At 38.3% G+C, this 24,861-nt stretch overlaps 2 protein-coding genes across 2 annotated transcripts; both read right to left on the reverse strand.

The window, feature by feature from the left end:
- Positions 1–585: 585 nt before the first annotated feature.
- On the reverse strand, positions 586–4,051 carry LOC309840302 (olfactory receptor 52Z1P-like; the record flags this gene model as incomplete). Its single annotated transcript, XM_082682377.1, has 2 exons — positions 586–1,544; positions 4,039–4,051. 2 exons carry the CDS (start codon positions 4,049–4,051, stop codon positions 586–588), a joined length of 972 nt encoding a protein of 323 aa, XP_082538503.1.
- A 12,164-nt stretch (positions 4,052–16,215) lies between these two features.
- LOC309840303 (olfactory receptor 51V1-like) lies at positions 16,216–17,160 on the reverse strand (the record flags this gene model as incomplete). Its single annotated transcript, XM_082682378.1, has 1 exon — positions 16,216–17,160. One exon carries the CDS (start codon positions 17,158–17,160, stop codon positions 16,216–16,218), a length of 945 nt encoding a protein of 314 aa, XP_082538504.1.
- Between the last annotated feature and the right edge of the window lie 7,701 nt (positions 17,161–24,861).

A 24,861-nucleotide genomic window follows, 5' to 3' on the forward strand; every position in this document is an offset into this window, starting at 1 on the left:
ACATAAGGACATATTAGGGCATTTGTTACTTAGAATTATTAGCATTCAGTATTTTTTTAAAGATTATTTATTTATTTATTTGTCAGAGAGAGAGAGAACACGAGCAAGCAGAGTAGCAGGCGGAGGCAGAGAGAGAAGCAGGCTCCCCACTGAGCAAGGAGCCCAATGCAGGACTCAATCCCAGGACCCTGGGATAATGACCTGAGCTGAAGGCAGCAGCTTAACTGACTGAGCCACCCGGCATCAATGACAATCAATGCTAAGATTGCCCATAGCAAACTGACATTAAGAGAGGCATTTTGTAGTACACAATGGATATTTCACTCACCTATGCTATTATAGTGACTCCACTGATTATTACCTTAATATTTTGAGATACCCTTTCATGGTACTGGAGCAGTTGCCTGACACCTTCCTTTTTACCCTTTGCTGGGAAGGCAGCATTGAGAAATGTGAGTATTTTAAGTTCTATTCAGAGTTTAGGTGTTCTGGGGATAGATCTGCCTGGGTTGATTCACACTTGACATTTAAGTCTGATCCCCTACCCTGAACTCATCTATTCTTTGTTGCTTCATAACCCTTGGGTCATTTTGGTTGGTTACAGAGCCCTAGGACACGCATCCTTATCTCCTTTGTCTTTACCCCATAAACAATGGGGTTCATGGTAGGTGGCACCAGTAAGTAGAGGTTTGCCAGGAGGATAAGGACGTGTCTGGGTACATGATTTCCAAAGCGATGCGTAAAGAAGGAAAAGAAGGCCAGAGTATAAAATATCAAGATGACACATATATGAGCTCCACATGTTCCAAAGGCCTTAGTCCGGGCTTCCTTGGAAGGCAGCTGGAAGACTGTTCTCAGGATTAGCCAGTAGGACAGGGAGATGAGCACAAAGTCCAGCCCTGTGGTGAGGAGAGCAGCGGTGAGTCCATAAATGCTATTAAGGGCATAGCTATTACAGGCTAACTTGGCAATGCCCATGTTCTCACAGTAGGTATGGTGGATGACATTGCTCCGACAGAAATGCAGCCGGAAAATGAGGAGGACACCAGGAGTGACCACAACCACACTCCGAGCCAGCAGAGCCAGGCCCACTTTGCTGATGAGAGAGCCTGTAAGTAGGGTTGCATAATGGAGTGGTGCACAGATAGCCACGTAGCGATCAAAAGCCATTGCTAAGAGAACAGCAGACTCAGAGAGGAACAGGGCATGAACAAAAAACATCTGTGTGAGACATGCAGGATAAGTTGATGGGGAAGGGCCCTGCCAGAAGATAATAAGCATTTTGGGCACTGTGACAGTACAAAGGAGAACATCATTGAGTGCCAGCATGGCCAGGAAAAGATACATGGGTTCATGGAGGTTCCTGTCCCAAGCCACCACTGCCATAACCAGGCCATTTCCTATCACAGCCAAAAGGTACATGAAGCTGAAGGGGATGGAGATCCAGATTTGGAAGTCTTCTAATCCTGGGACTCCAGTCAACAGAAAGGCACTGAGGTGAGTGGATGTAGAATTACATGGTCTTACGGACAGGTGTCCCAAGTCTGTTACATGATGGAGAGAAAATAGGTAGAGTGCACACTAGTAGAAAACAAATATTTATTCTTTTATCCTAGTGACAACCTAACCATTAATTTTGACATGGTGAACTGGAAGGAAAATAAAATGGTCTGAGAAAAGCTATTAATTATCTGAATAAGGATGCCTGAATGGCTCAATTGGTAGAGCATGTGACTCAATCTCCAGGTTTTGAGTTCAAGCCTGAATTTTGGGCTTAGAGCTTACAAAACAAAACAAAACAAAATAAAACAAAACTCAAAGAACAGCAACCAACAAAGCACACACACACAAAACCCCCACCAAAACAAACAAACAAATAAATAAATAATTTTAAAAATCCTGAATGATTATAAGCAAAAATCACCTCTCTTATGGATTATCTAGTTCTTTCTGAAAAAAAATTAGAATAATAAGGGTTGAAATCTTTGTGTAAACCTAATTGTTATAACCACATCATGTATGTATATGTCTTTTGAACTTTTAACCATGTTATGTGTATAATTTTTGTCTGCCTAATAATAAAAAAATAATTAATTAAATACAGAAAAGTCGTTTTCTCTTTCCTTTTTCTCTGTAACATTACATAGAAGTCTGGAGATGGTTAATATTCCATTCTTTGACAAAAATCTTAAGGGGAGGTCATGGGTTGGATGACAGACTGATACATAATGGGCCAGTATAAAGCTTCCAAGTCTTGTTTCCCATCCTGATCATCTGAGAGATGTTTCCTTACCCTACACTTTTGCTACAGTAAAGAAAAAGTTTTACTCATCTGCCTCTCATTTGAACTCTTGAAGACAATGAACATTTAAACATGAAGTTTAAACTGATATGCCAAAGTTGTAGCATCATTCAGATCCTAACAAGCACTCTCAAGGATCATGAAGTAGAATCAAGGAAGACACTAAAAATCCAGAGTACAGAGTGTTCTCTTTCAGAACAAGACAGTCACTGAAGATGTCAAAGTCCATTATCATTCAACAGCTATCATTGAAAGACCCTTCTACAGAGCAGAGTTATTTCGATTTTCATACTCACCAACCAAAGAATAAGATAACATTTTAGCAACTTTTTAAAGTAACAGTAGTTCTTACTTTTAATCTATCAAAAAACTATAATATAAAAATAGCTTTCTCTAAAAAGTCCCTCCAATATAAAATTATTCTTTTCCCAAGTCAATAAAATATTAATTCAATTAGTCAAGTTTGTAATTAAGGGCAATATTTTTGGCAAAGGCACAAAGTATGTTTAGAAACGCTTTTGACTGCAATTCTTGAGAAGTTTCAAAGTGATAGACAAGTCTAGAACCTACAAAGGGTACACTTTTCATATGGCCCTGTCACACCATCCCTTAGATCGAAAGCTACACTGTATTACATTATGTCTATTATCCCTGTAATTGTTAATTGAAACCTTTTTCAGATTATCTCTACCATTCACAATAAAAAGGGTATATTTTCATATGAATTAACACATATTTATTCTATTCTCCCTCACACTGTCTTCTCTCTCTATCTCTCTCTCCCATATGAAATTGAAATAAGAAAGAAAAGACAAAATTTTTCATCAAAGGGAAAACACATGGAAGGGATGAAATTGTTTTTTTTTTTTTTTTTAATGTATTTGACAGAGAGAGAGATCACAAGTAGGCAGAGTGGCAGGTAGAGGGGGAGGGCGAAGCAGGCTCCCTGCTGAGCAGAGAGCCTGATGCAGGGGTTTATCCCAGGACACTGAGATCATGACCTGAGCCGAAGGCAGAGGCTTTAAGCCACTGACCCACCCAGGCGTCCTGGGATGAAATTATTTTTAATGCAACTCTGAGAGCTTTTTTTTGAATAGTTATCCTGTTAAAAATATGGAGGCAACACAATTTTATTAGCCTGGTAAGTTTGTGGCTTTGCTGCTGCTGCTGCTGCTGCTTCTGCTGCTTTATCTTTTTTTTATTGTGTTATGTTAGTCACCATACAGTACATCATTAATTTTTGAGGTAGTGTTCCAAAGATTCATTTTTTGCATATAACACCCAGTGCTCCATGCAATCTGTCTCTCCTTAATACCCATCACCAGGCTTTGCTTCTTTTATCTGGTATCTCTCAACAGTGCCTGATTTTGCTGTGTAACAACCACACAGGCTATCACCATATTTGGATAGAAGTCATATCACATATCAGCACAGGGATGGGCAGTGTAGCAGTAATGGTAAAAATAATAATTGGAAATACATATTAATGGTTGCAGTGTGCTAAAGCATTTTCCTAAAACCTATGCTAATCAGTTTACATGGATTATCCAATTTAATGGTAACAACTACTATAAGAAATAACTATTGTTAGTGTCCTAATTTTACACAGAAGACAACTCAGGTACCTGAGGACCTTCCTAAGATCGTATTACTAAGGGGTGTGTAAAGTCTGTTTTCAAATCAGGGATCCTAACTGCAGCACCCACAATTTTAACCATGAAACTATTCTAACTTACCTTTCAGATGCATGGTTTTTCAAGATCAAGGTAGATCTTGAATTTCCTCTTAGCACACAGTGATATTCTTAGGTGTTAGGTAAAAATGTCATGTCTGTTTATAGGGATTTAGAGAATGTGTGTGTGTGTGTGTGTGTGTGTGTGTGTGTGTGTGTGCAAATAAATATCTATACTTGTATTGTACATAGATCTTTACAACAGCAACTCAAGGACTAACCTCTGGGACAAGAAGTCTTTTGGGTATTTCACATGCTAAGTGATTGCTTTGGCATTTGAGACCCACATTTATATGGATTAGCAGACTGAACCTATCTTTAATACTTAAGAAATTATATTTCCCAATTTTGAACAGCATTGGATAATTTTCCATGTCCAGCCAAGTCTCTGAGCAACATCTCTACACTTTTTTGCTAGTTCACTATGTAGCCCTTAAACAGAACTAAAAAAATAAGGTTTCCTGAGTTAATCTACTGGAACATGGATGTCTTCTAAGACAAAGCCTAACTATTGAGACTATATCAATACATGTCTATGCATGACAAAGTGTCCTTTAGTGAGATATTTTGAGGTTTTTCAAAGGAAAAAGCATGGCAATATATTTGAATAACTCCCATTTCTCAAATAAAAGTTTATAAGTTAACACATATTGCTTGATAGAGCAGTTTGAGGTCTACAAAAAAATAATCAGAAAGTACACAGCCCACATATGATCCCTTCTCCTCACCCGCCCAGTTTCCCCTATTAACACCTCACATTGCTGTGATATATGCGTCACAGTTCATAAGCCAGCATTGCCACATTTTTATTAGCTAAAGTCAGTAGTTTACATAAGACCTCTCCCTTTAGGTTGTACATTGTATGGATTTTGACAAGTATATAATGACATGTATGCACCTTTATAGTATCATACACAACAGTTTCACTGTCCTACAAATCCGTTGTGTTCCACCTCACTCTAAGCCCTCTGACAACCACTGATATTCTGTCTCCATAGTTTTATTTTTTTACACAGTGTCCTGCAGTTGGAAACATGTTGTAATTGTGCCCTTTTGAATCAGCTTTTCTTTTCTTTTATCTTCTTTTATTTTTTTTCTTTTCATCATCATTAGTGTACTCTTTAATCCCCATAAAGTATTTCACCTTTCCTCCTACCCACTTACCCACTGGTTCTCTATAAAGAGTCTGTTTGGTTTGTCTTTCTCTTTTTTTTTTGTTTCCTCTTTGCTCATCTGTTTTCTTTCTTAAATTCTACATATGAGTGAGCTTATAGAGTGTTTGTGTTTCTCTGAGTTATTTCACTTAATATTATACTCTCTAGTTCCATCCATGTCATGGCAAATGGTAAGATTTCATTCTTTTTTATGGCTGAATGAGATATCTCATTAGTCATGTGATATATCTAAATATCTACATCTATTATCTAGATAAAGATATAATCATAAAATATTATGCATTCACCTATTGATGGACACTTGAGCAGCTTCCATAGATCAGATATTGTGAATCATGCTGCGATATGTATAAGGGTACATGCATCTCTGAATTAACATTTCTGTATCTGGGGGATAAATACCCACTAGCACAATTCCTAGATCTTAGGTAGTTCTATTTTTAATTTTTTGAGGTACTTACACACTGTTTTCCACTGTGGATTTACTAGTTTGCATTCCCTCCAAAGTGCAAGAGGTTTCCTCTTCCTCCACATCTTTGCCAACACTTGCTTCTTATGGTTTTGATTTTAACCATTCTGAGCTTTGAGGTGATATCTCACTGTAGTTGTGATGTGCATTTCCCTGATGATGAGTAGCATTGAGCATCTTATTTTCATGTGTATATTGGCCATCTGGCTGCCTTCCTTACAGAAATGTCTGTTCATGTGTTTTGCCCATTTTTAAATAGATTATTTTTGGGTGGTGTTGAGTTGTATCAGTTCTTTATATATTTTGGATAATAACCTTTTATCTGATATCTCATTTGCAAATATGTTCTTCCATTCAGTAGGTTTCCTTTAAGTTTTGTTGATGTTTCCTTCACTGTACAGAAACTTTTTATTTTGATGTAGTCTGAATAGTTTATTTTTACTTTTATTTCCCTTGCATCAGGGGACCTATCTAGAAAAATGTTGCTGTGGGTGATGTCAGGGAAATTAATGCCTGGACTCTCTTTAAAGATTTCTGTACATTGATTTTGTATTCTGTGACTTTATCAAGTTCATTTATCAGTCCTAATGGCAGAATCCTTAGGGTTTTGGTGGAGTCCTTCAGTTTTTCTCTATATAGTATCATGTCATCTACAAATAGAGTTTTACCTCTTCCTTATCAATTTGGATGCCTTTTGTTTCTTTATGTTGTGTAATTGCTGTGGCTAGGACTTCCAGTACTATGTTGAATAAAAGTGGTGAAAGTGGACAACCTTATCGTGTTTCTGACAATAAGGGGAAAACTTTCTGTTTTTCATCATTGAGTATGAGGTTAGCTGTGGTTTTTCATATAAAGCCTTCATTATGTTGAGGTAAGTTCTTTCTACACCAACTTTTCAGTGCTAGAGGGTTTTTATCATGAATGGATATGGTTTCATCATGGATGGAATGGCTGTACTTTGTCATTTGGTTTTTCTGCATCTAATGAAATGATTATATGGTTTTTATACTTTGTCTTATTAATATGACATATCCCTTTGATTGTTTTCAGAATATTGACCACCCGGCATACCAGGAATAAATTTCACTTGTTTGTGGTGTATGATTTTTTAAAATATATTTTTGAGGGGTACCTGGGTGGCTCAGTGGGTTAAGCCTCTACCTTCAGCTCAGGTCATGATCTCAGTGTCCTGGGATCAAGCCCTGCATCATGCTCTCTGCTCAGCGGGGAGCCTGCTTCCCCCTCTCTCTTTGCCTGCTGCTCTTGCCTACTTCTGATCTCTCTCTCTGTCAAATAAATAGGATCTTAAAAAAAAAAGAAGAAAATCCAAAACAAATTTTAAAAACATTATATATATATATATATATAATATAATTATATATATATATATATATATTTTGTTGTTGTTGTTGTTGTTGTTGTTGTCTGCCAATACTTTGTTGAGGATTTTTGCATCTCTCCTCAGGAGAGATATTGCCTGCAGTTCTCTTTTTTGTGGTGTCTTTATCTGGTTTTGGTATCAGGGTGATATTGGCCTCATAGAATAAATTTGGAAGTGTTCCTTTATCTTCTAGTTTTTGGAATAATTTGAGAAGAATAGATATTAACTCTTCTTAACAGTTTGGTAGAATTCACCTGGGACACACTCTAGTTCTGGACTTTTCTTGGTGGGAGGTTTTCTGTTTTTTGGTTTTTTGTTTTACTTTATTTTGTTTTTTACTGATTCAATTTCATTGCACTTAATTTGGTCTGTCCAAATTTTATATTTCTTACTGCTTTAATTTTGGTCATTTGTATATTTCTAGGAATTTACCCATTGATCCTATGTTATTCAATTTGTTGACATATACATTTTCATATTTTGTTGCAATTGTTTATATTTCTGAAGTGTTTATTGTTATTTCTTCTCTTTCATTAGTGATTTTTTATTTTTTTAATTTGGGTCTTTTCTGTCTCCTTTCTTTCTTTTCATGAATCTGGCTAGAGAGTTATGAATATTGTTTATCTTTACAAAGAACCAGCTCCTAGTTTCATTTATCTGGATTTTTTTAAAGTTCCATAGTTTTTTAAGGTTTTATTTATTTATTTGTTTAAGAGGGAAGGAGATAGAAAAAAAGAGAGAGAGAAAGAGCAGGGGGCGGGGAGGAGAGGGAGAGGGACAAGCAGACTCTGTGATGAGCACAGAGCCCCATGTAGGGCTTAATATCTCCACCCCTAGATAATGACAGAGCTGAAACCAAGAGTTTGACAGTCAACCAACTGAGGCACCCAAGCACAACTGAACCACCCAGGTGCTCCTCTTTTTAATTTAATTTAATTTTTTTAGTTTCTATATCATTTATTTCTGTTCTAATCTTTATTTATTTTCTTTTTCTGGGTCTTGGTTGTGTTTGTTCTTCTAGCTCCTTTAGGTTGGAAGACAGGTTACTTGAGATTTTTCTTGCTTCTTGAGGTAAGCCTGTATTGCTATAAACTTCCCTCTTAGAATCACTTTTGCTACATTCCAAACATTTTGGAACTTTGTGTTTTCATTTTCATTTGTTTCCATGTATTTCTTTTCTTCTTTTATTTTTTGGTTGATCTATTCATTGTTTAGTAGCATGTTATTTAATTTCCATGTATTTGTGGCCTTTCCAGATTTTTTTTCTTGTGGTTGACTTCTACTTTCATAGGGTTGTGATCAGAAAAGATTAATTGTACTATTTCAATTTTGTGAAAGTGTTTGAGACGTGCTTTTTGGCTTAATCTGTGATCTATCCTGGAGAATGTTTTATGTGCACTTGAAAAGAAGGCATATTCTTCTGTTTTAGAGTGGAATGTTCTCAAATGTATATTAAATCCATCTGGTCGTTGGACACTTGGATGGCTCAGTGGGTTAAGCCTCTGCCTTTGGCTCAGGTCATGATCTCAGAGTCCTGGGATGGAGCCCCGCCACGAGCTTTCTGCTCAGCAGGGAGACTGCTTCCCCACACTTCTCTCTGCTGACCTCTCTGCCTACTTGTGATCTCTGTCTGTCAAATAAATAAATAAAGAAAATATTTTTTAAAAAATCCATCTGGTCCAGTTTCTCAGTCAAGACCACCATTTCCCTTATTTTCTCTTTGGATGATCTGTCCATCAGTGTAAGTGGGGTATTAAAGTCCCTTACTATTATTGTATTATTATCAGTTACATTATTGACGTTTTTTAGTAATTGTTTTATATATTTGAGTGCTCCCATATTGGGTGTATTAGTATTTACAACTATTATATTCTCTTGTTAGATTGTTCCCTTTATTGTTCCATAGTGTCCCTCTTTGTCTCTTCTTACAGTCTTTGTTTTAAAGTCTATTTTGTCCAATATAAGTACAGCTACCCTAGTTTTCTTTTGACATCCATTTTGCATAATAAATATTTCTCCATCCCCTAACTTTCAATCTGTAGGTGTCTTTCAGTCTGATATGTGTCTCTTTTAGGCAGCATATAGGTGGGTCTTGTTTTTTAATCCACTCTGTAATCCCATGTCTTTCTATTGAAGCATTTATTTCATTTTCATTCAAAGTAATTACTGATTGGTATGTATTTATTGACATTTTGCTACTTGTTTTGTGGTTGTTTCTATAGATTTTCTGTGATCTTTTTCTCTTGCTCTCTTTCATGGTTGGCTTGTTTTCTTTAGTAATACACTTAGATTATTTTCTCTTTATTCTTTGCATATCTACTACTGGTTTTTGATTTGTCGTTACCATCTTCTGCATAGTGCAGTCTGTATTAAGTTGATGGTTGTTTAAGTTTGAACCTATCCTTCTCTCTCTACCATGTTTTAGGTATATGATATGATATTTTACATTCTTTTGTCTTATGGATCCCTTGATTTATTTGTATAAAAATATTTTTATTGATTTTGTGGTTTTTTGTTTTTGTTTGTTTTTGGCTTTTTATACTTTCACTTATGGTCTTTCCTTTTTGCTCAAGTGTCCCCCTTAATATTTCTTGTAGGGATTGTGTAGCAGTCATGAAAATAATGAACTTTTTCTTAAAGAAAAACTTCAAGAGTTTTTCTGAGAAACTCTTTATCTCCCCTTCTAGTCTGAATAATAGCCTTGCTGAAAGGAGTACTCTTGGGTGTAGATTTTTCCCTTTCAGCACTTTGAATATATTTGAATATATTGAATATATTTGAATATGCCACTTCCTTCTGGCCTGCAAAGTTTTTGCTGAAAAATCTGCTCATAGCCTTATGGGGTCTCCTCTTATAGGTAACTGTGTTCTTTTCTCTTGCTGGCATTTTTTTTTTAATGATTTTATTTATCTATTTGAGAAAGGAAGAGTGAGAGAGCACAAGTAGGGAGAGCAGCAAAGGGAGAGGAAGAAGTAGAAACACGCTCCCCGCCTAGCAGGAAACCTGATTTGGGGCTCAATCCCAGGACCCTGGAATCATGACCTAAGCCGAAGGCAGATGATTAACTGACTGAGCCACTCAGGTGCCCCTCTCTTGCTGCTTTAAAGTTCTTCCTTTATCATGGCTTTCTGCCATATTATTTACTCTTTGTATTGATATGGACCTCTTTCTTTTGAATTTCTGGGGGGATCTCGGTGCCTTCTGGATCTAGATATCTTTTTCCTTTCAAAAATTTCGGAAGTTTCAGCTATTATTTCTTCAAATAAAATTTCAGCCCCCCCCCTTTACTCTCTTCTTTTTCTGGGATCCCTATAATGTGGATGTCATTATGGTTGATGGAGTCCCTGAGCTCCCTAAAACTATTTTCAATTTGCATAATTTTCTTTCCTCTCCTTTGCTCAGCTTGACTACTTTCCATTACTTTGTTTTCTAGGTCACTAATTCATTCCTCTGCTTTACTAGCCTGCTATTTTTTCCATCAAGTGTATTTTTAATTTCATTTATTGTGTTCTTCAACTCTGATTGGTTATTTTTTTTTATCTTCGTGTTAAGGTCTCACTGATGTTCTCTACTCTTCTCAAATCCAGTGAGTATCTTTATGAGCATTACATTAAATTCTATATCAGGCAAATTACTTGTATCTGCTGTGCTTAGTTGTCTGCTGTGGTTTTTTCCCTATTCTTTCATTTGGGACATAATTCTCCATCTCCTCCTTTTGTCTCACTCTAAGTTTGCTTTTCTGTGTTAAAAAGTCATCTACTTCCATTGCTCTTTAACAATGATAGCTTTATGAAGGAGAGGTCCCATAGTATCCTGCAGTGCAGTGTCTCCTGTTCCTTAGGATCTGGCACTTCAGAGAGTGTCTCCTATGTTGTATGTACTCTGCTGTTGAGTCTTGACCTCTTTTTCTTTAATTCTAGTTATCTGCAGTGGCTCTCTTTTTCTATTGTGGCTAGTGCTTTGTCACCAGCTTGGATAGGTGTGTTTTAACAAGGTGTGCAGCAGTCTGCTTGCAAAATGAGACCTGCCCCTGCCACCAAGAGAACTGAGGTCATGCAAAACATGTGGGTTGGGAGATAGGGTATTGTCTTTTATTTGAGTTGGTCTTCTGGAAGAGGAGAACAACAGTGTAGGGACTAAAGTGAGCATGCCTGGGAAGGGCAGATGTGTCAAAGAACAGGAGAAGCAGAGCTTGATAAAAAGCAAGTTAGGTAGCAAGTGTTAGCATTGTCTTGGTCCTCAGGTGACCCTGGTTTATGCTGGGGAACAGAGGAGGGAAATGGTGCCTGCCAGCATCTTTGTTCCTGCAGGGGCTTCCAGATGACCTAACTCTCTGAGGTGTGCTCTGAGACTGAAAAACAAAAAACAAAAAACAAACAAACAAACAAAAAACAACACTCTTCTTCCCACCGACTCCTAGCGTTTCTCAAATTGCTGCTTCTGTGTTGTCTGCATGCACTATTTGCATGGCTGTCTCTCTCTCTCTTTTTTTTTTTTTTTTTTTCATTTTTTTCCCATTTTTTTAAAATTAATTTATTTATTTTCAGAAAAACAGTATTCATTATTTTTTCACCACACCCAGTGCTCCATGCAATCCGTGCCCTCTATAATAACCAGCACCTGGTACCCCAACCTCCCACCCCCCTGCCACTTCAAACCCCTCAGATTGTTTTTCAGAGTCCATAGTCTCTCATGATTCACCTCCCCTTCTAATTTACCCCAACTCCCTTCTCCTCTCTAACACCCCTTGTCCTCCATGATATTTATTATGCTCCACAAATAAGTGAAACCATGTGATCGTTGACTCTCTCTGCTTGACTTGTTTCACTCAGCATAATCTCTTCCAGTCCAGTCCCTGTTGCTACAAAAGTTGGATATTTGTCCTTTCTGATGGAGGCATAATACTCCGTGTATATGGACCACATCTTCCTTATCCATGTATGGCTGTCTCTTTAAGAACAGGGACTCCAATTCTAATACCCTCCAGGCTCTCCCACAACCCAGCATGCTGATTTTTTTTTTTTTTTATTCTGGGTTTTAAGTGTCACTGGTTATTAAGAACTCACAAAATTTGTCCCCTCTTGCTTTCAAAGACAAAGGTTGTGGGGATCCATCCTCCCTTTTGAGGGCTCCCTGGTGTGAAAGTCTATTTTCTATCCTGTTTCATGCTACCGGCTCCATCCCCACCATAGATGATGAAGGTCAATTTCACTTCCAAACTAGATCTTTGCCCTTCTATTTTTTGATGGGGGCTTTTCTCTACCTTTATTTTGGAATTTGTTCTGCCAGTCTTTGGATCACTTTCTCTGTTATTTACATGGATATAGCTGTTATCTAGTGGTATCCCTGGGATGAGGAGAACCTAGGGTCCTTCTACTCCACAATCTTTCTAGCTAACTTCCTCTGTCTCCTTTTACTTAGCAGAAGCATTTAAGTTTCTTTAAATCAAGAGGTAGCTTTATAAAAAGGGATTCAAGTGAGTAGTTTGAACATAACATGGACCTAATCTCTCTCTGTCTTCTCCAGTTCTCAGTTTTGCTTCTTTACCATTAGTTCCATTATTAGTAGGTATCCTTTTCAAAAGACCAAGGAGAAAATTCTTAAGAATGTTTATGTCAGCATAACTTAGCATCAAGGAAATACAAACCAAAACCACAATAAGATACCACCTCTCACCAGTCAGAATGGTTAAAATTAACAAGTCAGGAAACAATAAATATTGGTGAGAATGCAAAGAAGAGAACTCTTTTACACTGTTGGTGGGAATGCAAGCTGGTATAGCCACTTTGGAAAACAGTATGGAGGTTCCTCAAGATGTTAAAAATGGAGCTACCCTATGACCCAGTGATTGCTTTATATCCTTGTACTTTCAACTCTAGCCATTTAAATGGATATTCAAGATATCTATGAAATATAGGTAGATCACTTTATGGTACCTGTTTCAAACTTGTATTGCCTCTTTGTGCCACAATGTTCAGGAGGTGGGGTGGTGTATCTATTTTGGATGTCCATGCCTTTTAACTCTGCATCTGTAGAACTGAGCCTAGTACCTGCCAAATAGTTGTTGAAAGAATGTATGAATGATATCTAGGATTCATAAAGTAGAAATGAAAATATTGCTTCTTATGACTTTCATTCTGCTATTTGGTAGTTTTTCAAGACATCTTGCCTGGACTGAACTGCTGCTTGAATGTAGATAAAGAATGTAGATAAAGGAAACATGGAGAAATAGAAAGCAGAATTGCTATGATTTAGACAAGGAAAACCCAGCAGAGATAGAGATAGGAATAGGCACATTAAAAGATTGACTGGAATGGTTATTTATTGATTTGGCATTGTCAGAATGATTTACTATGACTTAATAACAAGTATGTGACTTTGCAGTACTAAATATATTGATGATATCAAATATTTAGCAAGGATATCTTCTGTGATATGTTATAGGAATATATGACTTTAAGTTTATACTATCCTTGAAGACTTGTGGAACCTCACGCTGTTTCATTTTTACTTTTTCTTTTTCATACTTACCATTGTGTTTCTTCGTTTCTTGGATGTTATCACAGCTCTCATGCAACTAGTTTTAGCTCCCCAATCTCCCTGTAATATACTAAGCTAAGAAATGGCGGTTCTGTTCCCCAAATAAATCTAATACCATTACATATATACAGATCACATCAAGCTGATATGCATTAAAAAGCACTAATCTTTAATAACAACGTGGAGTCAAGAAATTTTCTAAATTTAGACTTGTAAATTAGACTTGTAAGTAAACCTGTAAATTATTCCTCAAGTTATTATATTTTAAGCTTTAGAGTATGTTTTTGAGGTTAATAAATCAATAATTTAGAAATAATGGATTTTAATCTCAATAACCTTGAGTTTATTGACTGAGGCTAATACTATTCTTTTTTTTTTCCCAAGAGGAAAGATACTTTGTCATTTTCCTGTCCTTATACCAAAATTTTATCCTACACCAGTCATTTCCAGGGACCTTCCTCAGTCTTAGTATGGCTTATTTGAAGGGCAGAGAATTAACCCACTCTTGGATTCAAGTACATCTATACCAAAATGTATTTAAGAAGAGGAAATTTCCCAGTGGGTTTCCAGCCTCCCCTTATTGTACATTTTATTGTTGGTCTCTCTTATAGTAGTACATTTGGAGAAGTATCTAGGAAACTATACTTGTCAGTGGCTCCTAAATGGTTCATTAGAGTGCAGCTCTTTTGTCTTTCTAGATATCCACGGTACTGATATTCAGGACTTCCCCCAGGAAGTCTGCTGGTAGTATCCTCAACCACAGAGCTGTTTCTCCTTTCCTTTCCCAGTCCCATGGTACTGAGTCACTCTCAGAATGTCAAAGCTGGGACTATGTCTCTCCACTGCAGGAGTTCAGTGGCACAGGGTTCACGGCAACCTGGCCAATGCCCTAAAAGCTCTTTCCTTCCGAAACAGGGAAGGTTCCTTCCAAGGGGCTAGGGGAAGTCATGCAGACAAGTTCTGCAATGGGCCCCAGAAAGACTCTTTCATGACTGAGAAATGTTTGGCCCTATCCCAGTGCAAGTTCTTCAGATTCTGAATGCTCCATCCTAGGTTGAGGCAAGCCTAAAATGCATGGGGGGAAAGAGGATCTTTAAAGAATTATCTCATTCTGATCTCTAGAACTGACCACTTAGAACTCAAACAAGGCAAAATCTTATGCTCTGTATGTTAGAACGAATATTTGAGACTGGGAGGCTTTCCACGCAGTGTATCAGGAAAAAGGGAAGCACAATCACTGGAATCAGCAACATAAACATTAGGCGCTATAAGACTATAGGTGTTTCTGTGTTTCTGAAATTTAATATCTAAAGCAGAAGTTACAAAAATATGAAAAAGGAGGATTTGTGTACCATGCTAAGAAATTTCAACCCTCTTATCAGTGGCATGTGGTAGCATTTCTCCTTCTGTGTCTGACACATTTCACTAACATAATGTTGTCCACATTTATCCATATTCTCACAAAGGACAGAATTATCTTCTTTTTAAAGGTAGAATAAAGGGCACCTGGGTGGCTCAGTCACTTGAATATATAGCACCTGATCTCATCTCAGATCTTGATTTTAGGGTTCTGAGTTGAAGCCATACGTTGGGCTCTTCGCTGGGTGTAGAGCCTACTTAAAAAAAAAAAAAATTAAACGTGGTATAATATTCCATTATAGGTGTCTGGTGTAATTTGTTTATCCATGTCTGTGAATGAACACTTAGGCTGAACACAGGTTAGTCTGTCTTGGCTATTGTGAATAGTACTGCAGTGAACATGAGAGTGCAAGTATCTCTGTTTTCATTTCCTTTGAATAAGTACCTAGAAATGGGATTGCTGGATCATACAGTCATTCTTTTTTTAACTTTTTTTTTTTAAAAAAGATTTTGTTTAACTGAGGGAGAGAGACAGAGAGAATGAGCTGGAGAGAGAAGGAGCAGGGGGAAGAGGGAGAAAGAAGCATTCTCTCCACTGAGTGAGGAGCCTGATGCTTGGCTCAATCGTGGGACTCCTGGACCATGACCTGAGTTGAAGGCAGATGCTTAACTGACTTAGCTACCCAAGCATCTGAGAAGGATTATATACATTTTTATTCTACACATCCTTTAATGAATCTGTGTTAAATTTCTAATGGGGAAAAATAGAGGAGGAGGAAGGCTCAATATCATAGATTCAGTTGCCTTTCGCCTCACCCCTAGGAAGGAGAAAAAGTCCAGAATCACTCCATTATATTTTGCTATAAGGACTGTTACTTGAAGAATCTAAACAATAAATATGCTACCAGAATTTTAGGTAGAGGTGTGTCTAAATGGAAATAAAATATTGATGAACTGAAGGTCATAATCTTCATATGGCTTTCAGAATATTTCAATAACATGCCAAGACAGGTGTTCTCATGCCCATAATGGCTATGATTATCCTACAGCAGAATTTCAGGAATGTCAAATTTTTTTGACAAAAACTAGTTCTATCTTGCTTCTTGCATTAAAAAGCCTCTTAAGTTATTTAATACTTAAATTTTCTTTAAACAGCAAAATGTTTTAGATATTATTCAGATTATAAACTGTTTCACACATAAGAAATACAATTACTCTTTTGACATTAAAACATTCCAGTGAGTAAATCCAAAGCTTCTACTTCAATTTCAGGGAAAACCACTGCTTCATCCTGCTTCGGATCTGCTGGGTCTTTACACTGTAGATGATTGGATTCATCAGGGGTGGAAAGAGAATATAGATATTGCCCATAAGCACATGAACGAAAGGTGAGAGATGCTTTCCAAAGCGGTGCACCATGGTGAGGCCAATGATGGGGATGTAAAAAACCAAGACAGCACAGATGTGGGATACACAGGTCTGCAAGGACTTGAGCCTCTCCTCCCGGGATGCAATTGCCAGCACTGTATGCAAGATGAAAACATAGGAGATGAGAATGAGCACAGCATCCAACAACAAGTTACAAATGACCAGAGCCAGGGCATAGAAGCTATTGAAGCGGATGTCAGAGCAGGCAAGTCGGAGTAGGTCCTGGTGCAGGCAGAAAGAGTGGGAGAGGATGTGGGGGCGGCAGTAATGGAAGAACTTCAGGCGAATGATGACAGGAAGAATGGACAATGCACTTCTCATCAAAATCGCCACCATGACATGAATGACTCTGTTGTTGGTCAGGATGGATGTGTAGCGTAGAGGATTGCAGATTGCAATGAAGCGATCAAAGGCCATGGCCAGAAGGACTCCAGACTCTGTGCCAGAGAGACCATGGACAAAGTAAGTCTGTGAAATGCAGGCATCCAGACCAATCTCCTGGCTGAGCCCCCACAGGACCCCCAGCACCGTGTGCACTGTGGAAAGCCCTATGCACAGGTCAGTGAGGGCCAGCATGGCCAGGAAGTAGAACATAGGCTCATGCAAGCTCTGCTCTGTCCGGATCACATGCAGCACCAGGCAGTTTCCCAGGAAAACAACAGCATAGATGGAGGAGAAGGGAATTGAAAACCAGGGATAGTACTGGTCTAGGCCAGGGAACCCTGTGAGAATGAATACCGAGGAATTGATAATGGAAGCAGAAGAAGCAGACATGATTATGTGAAAGTAATTTTCCAGAGAAGATCGATATTTACTGACCAGTTTTGCCCAGTGACCTGCTGTGTTGAGAGCTGTGGAGTATGACACAGCTACTCACACTGTAGCACAGGTAAGGCACATTGTAGAATCCCATGAAAACTCCACTCTACAGGAGAAGCCACAGCCCAAGATGATTTCCTAAGAAAGCTCTTTGACAGTAGGTCTCAGGCCGTAGAAGCAAGTCAATGCCCTGACCATTTTGGGCAAATTAGATCATTAACGTCATTCTCTTTTAATCCCTCTGAGTCACTTGTAGAACACACAGCAGGTGACAGTGGCTAAAGTTCTTGAGAGCACAAGGCTGTTTCTTCTCTGCTGCTCCTGAGGAAGCCCCCCGCATACTGTCTTCTTGCCAGTGCTTGTGGCACAGGAGTCAGAACGTCAGATTTATGAGGAAGGAATGAAGAGGATTGTGTGGCCCAGGTGGACCCCGGGCTCCTGGGAGGCCACCATTCCCATCTGGAGGCTGACGCAAGTGAGAGATTCTACCCACTTACAGCAGGCTAGTAGTTTGAGTCCCAGGGAATGAGAGGAATGGGGAAATGACAGCCGTTTTGGGGGTCCACAGATCTTTTAAGGGAGGGATGCCCACTGCATTGACTGAAATCTCAATGCCTACTCAGAAGGAGAAGACAATAAACATCCAAGGGGACAAGATATATTAGTATTCCAAATAAGTTTTATTTACCATATCTGTCTGAATCAACATATCTTATATATTTTAATACCATATTTCATTTTTATTTTTCACTTAATTCTTCAGTAAACATTTCTCCTTTCCTGAACCCATGAGAAAGGGTGGCCTAGATTCCTCCCCATAACACAGGACAATTGTTTTGAGGAAAAAGGCTGCCACAATCTTATCCCAGTTAAGGGAAGTGAATTCCCCTTCTTTCCAGCTCCCTCAGACTTCCTGTCTCATCTAAGAGGGAAAGGATCACAATTCACTAGACGGGGAATGCTATAGTGAATGAAGAAAGATATGAATGTGGTGGTGACAGAGAGGGAGGAAGACCATTGTAGAAATCCCTGTGAAGGTCACAGCTCTGAGAAACAATCCCAGTAATATCAGGTGCACAAAGATTTCATTAGAAGATTATTGTATGCTTTCCTCCTCCACCTATGTCATGAGCACACTATGAAGGCAGAACAGCAGTTGTGTCCTTCCACAATGTCAGCTTTATTCAATCATAAAGCAAAGTTAAATCACAATGATAAAGCAAGTTCAGGATTCCAAACTCAATGACAGTTCACCATGTGATTAAACTTGGCTTCTTACACAGCATACAAAGCAGGACAGAAGACAAGCCACACAACAAACAAGATAACACAAGGGTGCAGGAAATTAAGGAACCAAATGTGAAGTTAGTCGGTGGGGGTGGGGGGTGGCACACAGTTGGGGTAAGGCCTTTGTTTGGTCCTGGTCAACTATTGGCTGTCAGTGCTTCTGATGTTCAAACAGGGAAGGATCTCGGTTCTGTTCAGAGATGGATTTGGAAGAGCCTCTGGCAGCAGCAATTACCTTTTTCAAGGGATCAGAGGTAGAGGGGTCAGGCTGGAAGAGTGTGAGAATTTGCTGCCAAAATCCTTTTTTTTTTTTTTTAAGTTAATTAGTGTGTTTATTTATTTTTGTGAGAGAGAGACAGAGAAAGAAGAGAGCAAGTGTACAAACTTGGTGAGGGGCAGAGGAAGAAGCAGGCTCCCTGCTGACCAGCAGGGTCTGCTTTGGGACTCTATCCCAGGACACTGAGACCATGACCTGAGCTGAAGGCAGATGCTTAACTGACTAAGCCACCCAGAAGCCCCAAATCCTTTTCTTTTTAAAGGGATTTCATCAGTTCTGGGTCTTTGCAGGCCTCCTCTGGTTTTGCTTGTTATCAATTCTGGGGTGGCAGCTGACATTGGTCCTGGGGACATCTCCTAGCTGAAGGACCTTAACTGCTTGCCTTTTTGCTTGACACTGTCCCCTACTTGACATGAGAGACTCCATTTTGCTTTCCACAACCCACCATTCCTTACCAGAAACCTAACAAGGGCCCGGTAAAATATCAATTGATCACAGCTAAAAAAAAGTCTGTATAAATACAGATTTACATGCAAACAATGAATCATGGAACACTATATCAAAAATTAATGATGTATGGATATTGGGGAGTGTATGTGCTATGGTGAGTGCTGTGAAGTGTGTATACCTAGTGATTCACAGACCTGTACCCCTGGGGCTAATAATACATTATATGTTTATAAAAAATTTAAAAAGGTATTTAAAAAAATGTAATGATGTACTACTGTATAGTGACTAACATAACATGATAAAAATATATAGAGATTTTCTCTAAGGAAGAACACACTGGAAAAACTAAAGTCAAAAGGGAAATAAAGAATGATAAAGAACAAATAAAAGCAACAGCTTCTCGTACCTATAGCTACAATAAACAGCTCAACCTCCAGCTACCACAAAACTTTAGTTTGTGAAAAACTCATTATCTGCAAAGCACAATAACGTGAAGCACAATAGAGGGAGGTATGCCTGTATATTGGTCTGTAATATCCTTTTCTTGTAATATCTTTGACTTTGGTAGCAGGGTAATGCTGGATTTATAGAATGAATAAGGAAGTGTCCCCTCCTCTTCAGTTTTTGGGAAGAGTTTGAAAAGGATTGAACAATTTAATTTTTTTAAAGAATTTTATTTATTTATTTGACAGAGATCACAAGTAGGCAGAGAGGCAGGCAGAGAGAGAGGAAGGGAAGCAGGCTCCCTACTGAGCAGAGATTCCCAAGATCCTGGGATCATGACCTGAGCTGAAGGCAGAGGCTTCTAACCCACTGAGGCGCCCCTGGGCAATTTAATTTTTAAGAGTATCAGATTCAGATTCAAATTAACTGTCACAAATCCCAGTTGTGCCACTTTCTAACTATAAGATCAATTACTAAATATCTCTAAGCTTTGATTTCTCACCTAAAAATAAAAATTATCAGATGCCTATCATTTGAAAAGTACAAGAGATATTTATAAATTATTTAGGGTTTTTTTTTTTTTTGCAATTTCTTTAATTGCTCTAAAATTGGTGATTGACTCTCAGAGTTTTGTCATATGATTCATGTGATATGCAATTCAGAAATATACCAGTTATCATTTAATTTACCTCCATAACAAATCATGTGTTCACAATTTTTAAATTCCAGTCATAGGGAACAGAGCCGTGGCCATATCCTCAGTAGGTCTTCTCTAGCTGTCCTCTTCCATCCGAATAACCAAAATGAAAAAAAAAAAAAAAGTTTCTGTTGAATGCTTTCTCTATTTAAACACAATTTGAATATTAGCCAACCAAATATGCTTAACTGAGTTTTAAAATCATTCCTGTTTGAAATAATTTTTTAAAAGCATTTCCAACAAACAGGTATGTCTTCAATCATTTTATATACCTTCTTTTCCCAGAGTCTAGTTATTTCATTCAGTCTTCTAATATTTTATGACTAAGAATGCCTAGTGGATCTTAAAATATGAAATTTCAGATTTGTCTTGTGCCTATGTGAAGATGGAGAAAAGGAGAAGAAAAAAAGTGTTGCAAAGCAAATGGTATACTTACTGGGAAAATAGCCAGTTTGTCTCAGGCTAGAGAGCAATAAATACTACCCTCTTGCCTAGTATTCCTGTGTAGCTCTTTCTGCTCTCATTCTCTATCTGCTTTCTTGCAACGAGTGTCTTTGTTGTGCCCAAATTTCGAGACCCCCCAAAGACGACCACCAGAGACCAGAGTCAAAGCCAAACAGCAAGGGTCATTTATTACAAGTTCGAACCCGGCCCTCCGCGCACTCGTTGCTGGTGACGCTAAGAGGTCCCGAGCTCAGGATCACAACATCTTTTATACACTATTTTTGGGGAGGCAGGGACTTAGCATACATCATAGTATCTTGTAACAAATCGCCACATACCGCGGGAAAATCAAAAAGGAACTCTATAATATGACTGGCGCGCTACAGAGCAGGAAAGGGCTGGGAACAGATTATTGGTTAGGTCACAGGGCTGTCCTTCTTCAAACTGCTGAGTTGGCGCTGCTAGGGTATGTGTCACCTCAGGATTGACCGGGGTCTTCCTGTCAAGCCGCAGGGCGCCAGATGGTTGTTATCTCTCGGCCCAGAGCTGGATGGGGGGTCCGGGAGCAGTCATTCTGTCATGTCCAGTTCTGGGTGGGGGTTTCTCTGGCACCAGATGGCTGTTATCTCTCGGCCCAGAGCCGGGTGGGGGGTCCGGGAGCGGCCATTCTGTCAGGTTCAATTCTGGGCGGAGGATGTGTGGTTACAGAGTGTCTATAGAAAGTCTGCTGGTATTTTTCCATCTCCTCATGGGTTAGCAAGCGAAGGTACAGAAGCAGAAATAGCAGTAATGGTTATAATTTAGGCATCTCATCTTATGGCACAGCTTCCAGAAGGACAACTGAGAAAATCGCAGCTTTTAAATTACTTGCTGGCTTGGGCAGCTCTTGTCAATGTATCTTAGATTCTCTTTGCTACTTCTGTGATATATTAAAAAATAAAGAATTTTTGCTAATTCTTAACCCACTGATCCACCTAGGCACCTCTGATTTTTTGCTAATTCTTAATCCACCTGGAGGGAATTATCTGAAAACGTTTTTGCAATGTATGTCTGAGGGAAATCTAATATTTGCACCGTACATATCTACTGTTCTTGCTATATAGATATAGATCTCTAGATCCAAATCATTTTGTTCCTCACATGAATCTCATTTCTCTGCCTCCCAGTTTAAGTTTCAATAATGACTAAGCACCTCAAATCACACAGTCCACGCACTTTACTATTCGGTGATTTATAGTTATATTTAGAGATTTGAACAATGAAAATTTTTCCTTTGGTCTCCCCATTGTCCATCTATTTGGCTGTAGAAATTTAGTTTCTGAGAATCTTTTTTTCCACATGGCTAAAAAGGACACTTAGCAATTGGACCAGTAACAAGGCCCTAAAGGCAGGGAGGGACAATTCTATACACAGGATTCTGCAATTCAGGGTAGAGTGCTAATAGGAGCATTTACCCTGATTCCAGGACTACTACTACTTTGGCATTTGAAATAGTTGAAAAGATCTTATCTTATTTAAACTGTCTGTTATGGGCCTTCTGAAGGAACAATCTCACTACTCCCTTATCCTTCTCTGAGTCCATTTAAAATTAATACTTTCTCATTCTCTCTTAATCTTGATTTCCCTGTGGTTTTATTCTCTGACCACTGCTCATTCTTTCTTACTTTTAAATCCTTGGGGGGAAAATATCAATCAATCCTTGGGCAATAAAATCCATGTCATTGTTTTAACAGTCACTTATATACTGATTATTTAACATATCTGTGTTTGAAGCCCTGATCTCTTTCCTCAGTTTCAGAACTATATACTTATTTGTGTACATAATTATTTAATTACCTTAGAAAACTCACACAAAGATATACAGAATTGAATTCTTCATCTTCTTATCCATCTTTACTTATAGTGCCAGTAAAATGTGCCATCATATACTCAGTCATTAAAATCAGAAAATAAAATAAAAAAGCCTAAATTGAGATAGATTGTGGAAACAGGCATATTCAGCAACTAAATGTAGTGATTAGTGATTCTACATTGATTTAGCTCTATTAATTATGGTTATTAAAGACAGACAAACAAGCAGATATCCTTAAGTAACAGAAACTTTTTGTTTATAGTATATATGTAGAATGGATGTTTTCCTAGAACATGTCACCAGAAGAAATACTTTTCTGTTTTGTGTTTCTCACCCAGATTTTGTTTCATCATTATGAATTCCAATTATAGTATATATAGTAATGTGTCTATTGGTATTTCAAGTGATAACTAAATGATATGAGACTATTTAGTCCTTGGTCTGCTCATCTTTCTTTTACTTACATTAGATTTTTCAAAATAATAATTTTTTTCCTGCATTTTGAGTTGTAATAACACATCCACTTGCTACTTCCTGACTGAATCTCTAAATTTCCCTCCTAATCTGATATAAGTGAGGATGCTACAAGGGAAGATTTTATGAAGTATATACAAATAGCTGTGCCATTCATTGCAAGGGCTATATAAATAAAATTCACCTGTTTTATTTTCAAAGCATCTTTCATTTATAGTTGTGCTCAAGACTGATGAGATTTTTTGAAAAATAACATTACAGCTAAGAGAATACTGCTTGAAATTTTTTTTTATTCTTGTTATAAAAAAAAATATGTGTTGGTATTGAGGCGGATAGAGACTCCAGGCTGGAGCCCCTTTCTGTCCCTGGTTCCCCTTTGCTCTTGCTAAGGCCAAGAAAAGGACCAATAGCCATCCGGTTTGACTCCTGCAGAGACAGAAGAAAAAGACCAGAAGCCTGGTCCTGTTTGAATAAGAAAAGAAACAGCCCCCAGGGTGATTTAGCACCCTCCTGAGATGCCTCTACATAGATTATACTTCCACCTGGAGGGGCCATTTGGGTTTGAGAGACTGGGAAGGTGCCCTGGCCTTGAAAGACCCTGAAAACAGCCCGCTACCATCCCCCATTGACTGTAACCATAAAAACTCTCTCCTAACCCTGTCGGGTGCTCAGTCTTTGGGAACGATCCCACTGAGCCCACTGGCATTGATAAAGCTGTGTTCTCCCATCTCTCCGTGTGCCCTTTGGATTTCCTCCGTCACCTCAGATTTTTCACAGCAGTATCTCTGGCCAGAGACATTGCAGTTTAAGAGCTACGTAAGCTTACCATTTTTGAAATTTATTTTGAAAATATGAAAAAGCCAGCAAAATCCTGGAATACTCTAAAAGGGAAATTAAGAAGTCCTCATAGTCTTGGTTCTCACATATCTGGAATTACATTCACTGCTTATGAACATTTCATCTTTGCAAGTGATGCAGACTGGCTGGGTTCCAGGATCCAGAAAAGGGGTCCCATGGGATCAGCCAAAAGGGGTCCTTCACTTCATGGGGTAGAAATCAAACAGCCCAGAGGAAGTGAGAGCAGAGTTTACTGAAGATACCTAGAGAGTGCAGATACAGACAGAGCTTCTGAAAGACACTTTTATTCTTTCATTCTGCAAAGACTAACAAAATACTTAATGTATGGAAAGGGCAACATTTAGGAAAGGGGATGCAGTGACTTACAGGAGAAAAGGAATGTCTTTCCTCATGAGGATTATTTTTAGTGGGGATTTTCCAAAATGCTTCTAATATCACTGAATTCCAAATATAGCCACCACTTACTTGCCAAAAATTCTTTCTCCTAAACTCCGAGGCAAAGCACTATGTGCACTGTTTATATTTGTAAGATCTGTAAGTTATTCTTTCGAATTCCTTTCCCATTTCGATGGCAGTCCCCTTCATCAGTCTTAAATATTATGAACCTTTCCTCTAAAATGGAGGCTATATCTTAGTTCTATTTCTATTTATAGGGTCAATAGTAGTATTGACAGACTAACAGAGTGTTCAGTGAAACTTTGCGTAATGAGAAATAAATGAGTACATGGTTATTTCTTCCCATGAGTGAGAACTTCTTATGAAGATGATGCTGTCTTCTTGATACATTTTTCTCACTATAGGAATTTATGTGAAATGGCCTATTAAACATCTATGACCAAAGTCTCTCATGCCCTCTCTCTCTCTACCAAAGAC

The sequence above is a fragment of the Mustela nivalis genome, assembly GCF_964662115.1.
Source record: "Mustela nivalis genome assembly, chromosome: 9".
Taxonomy (NCBI): domain Eukaryota; kingdom Metazoa; phylum Chordata; class Mammalia; order Carnivora; family Mustelidae; genus Mustela; species Mustela nivalis.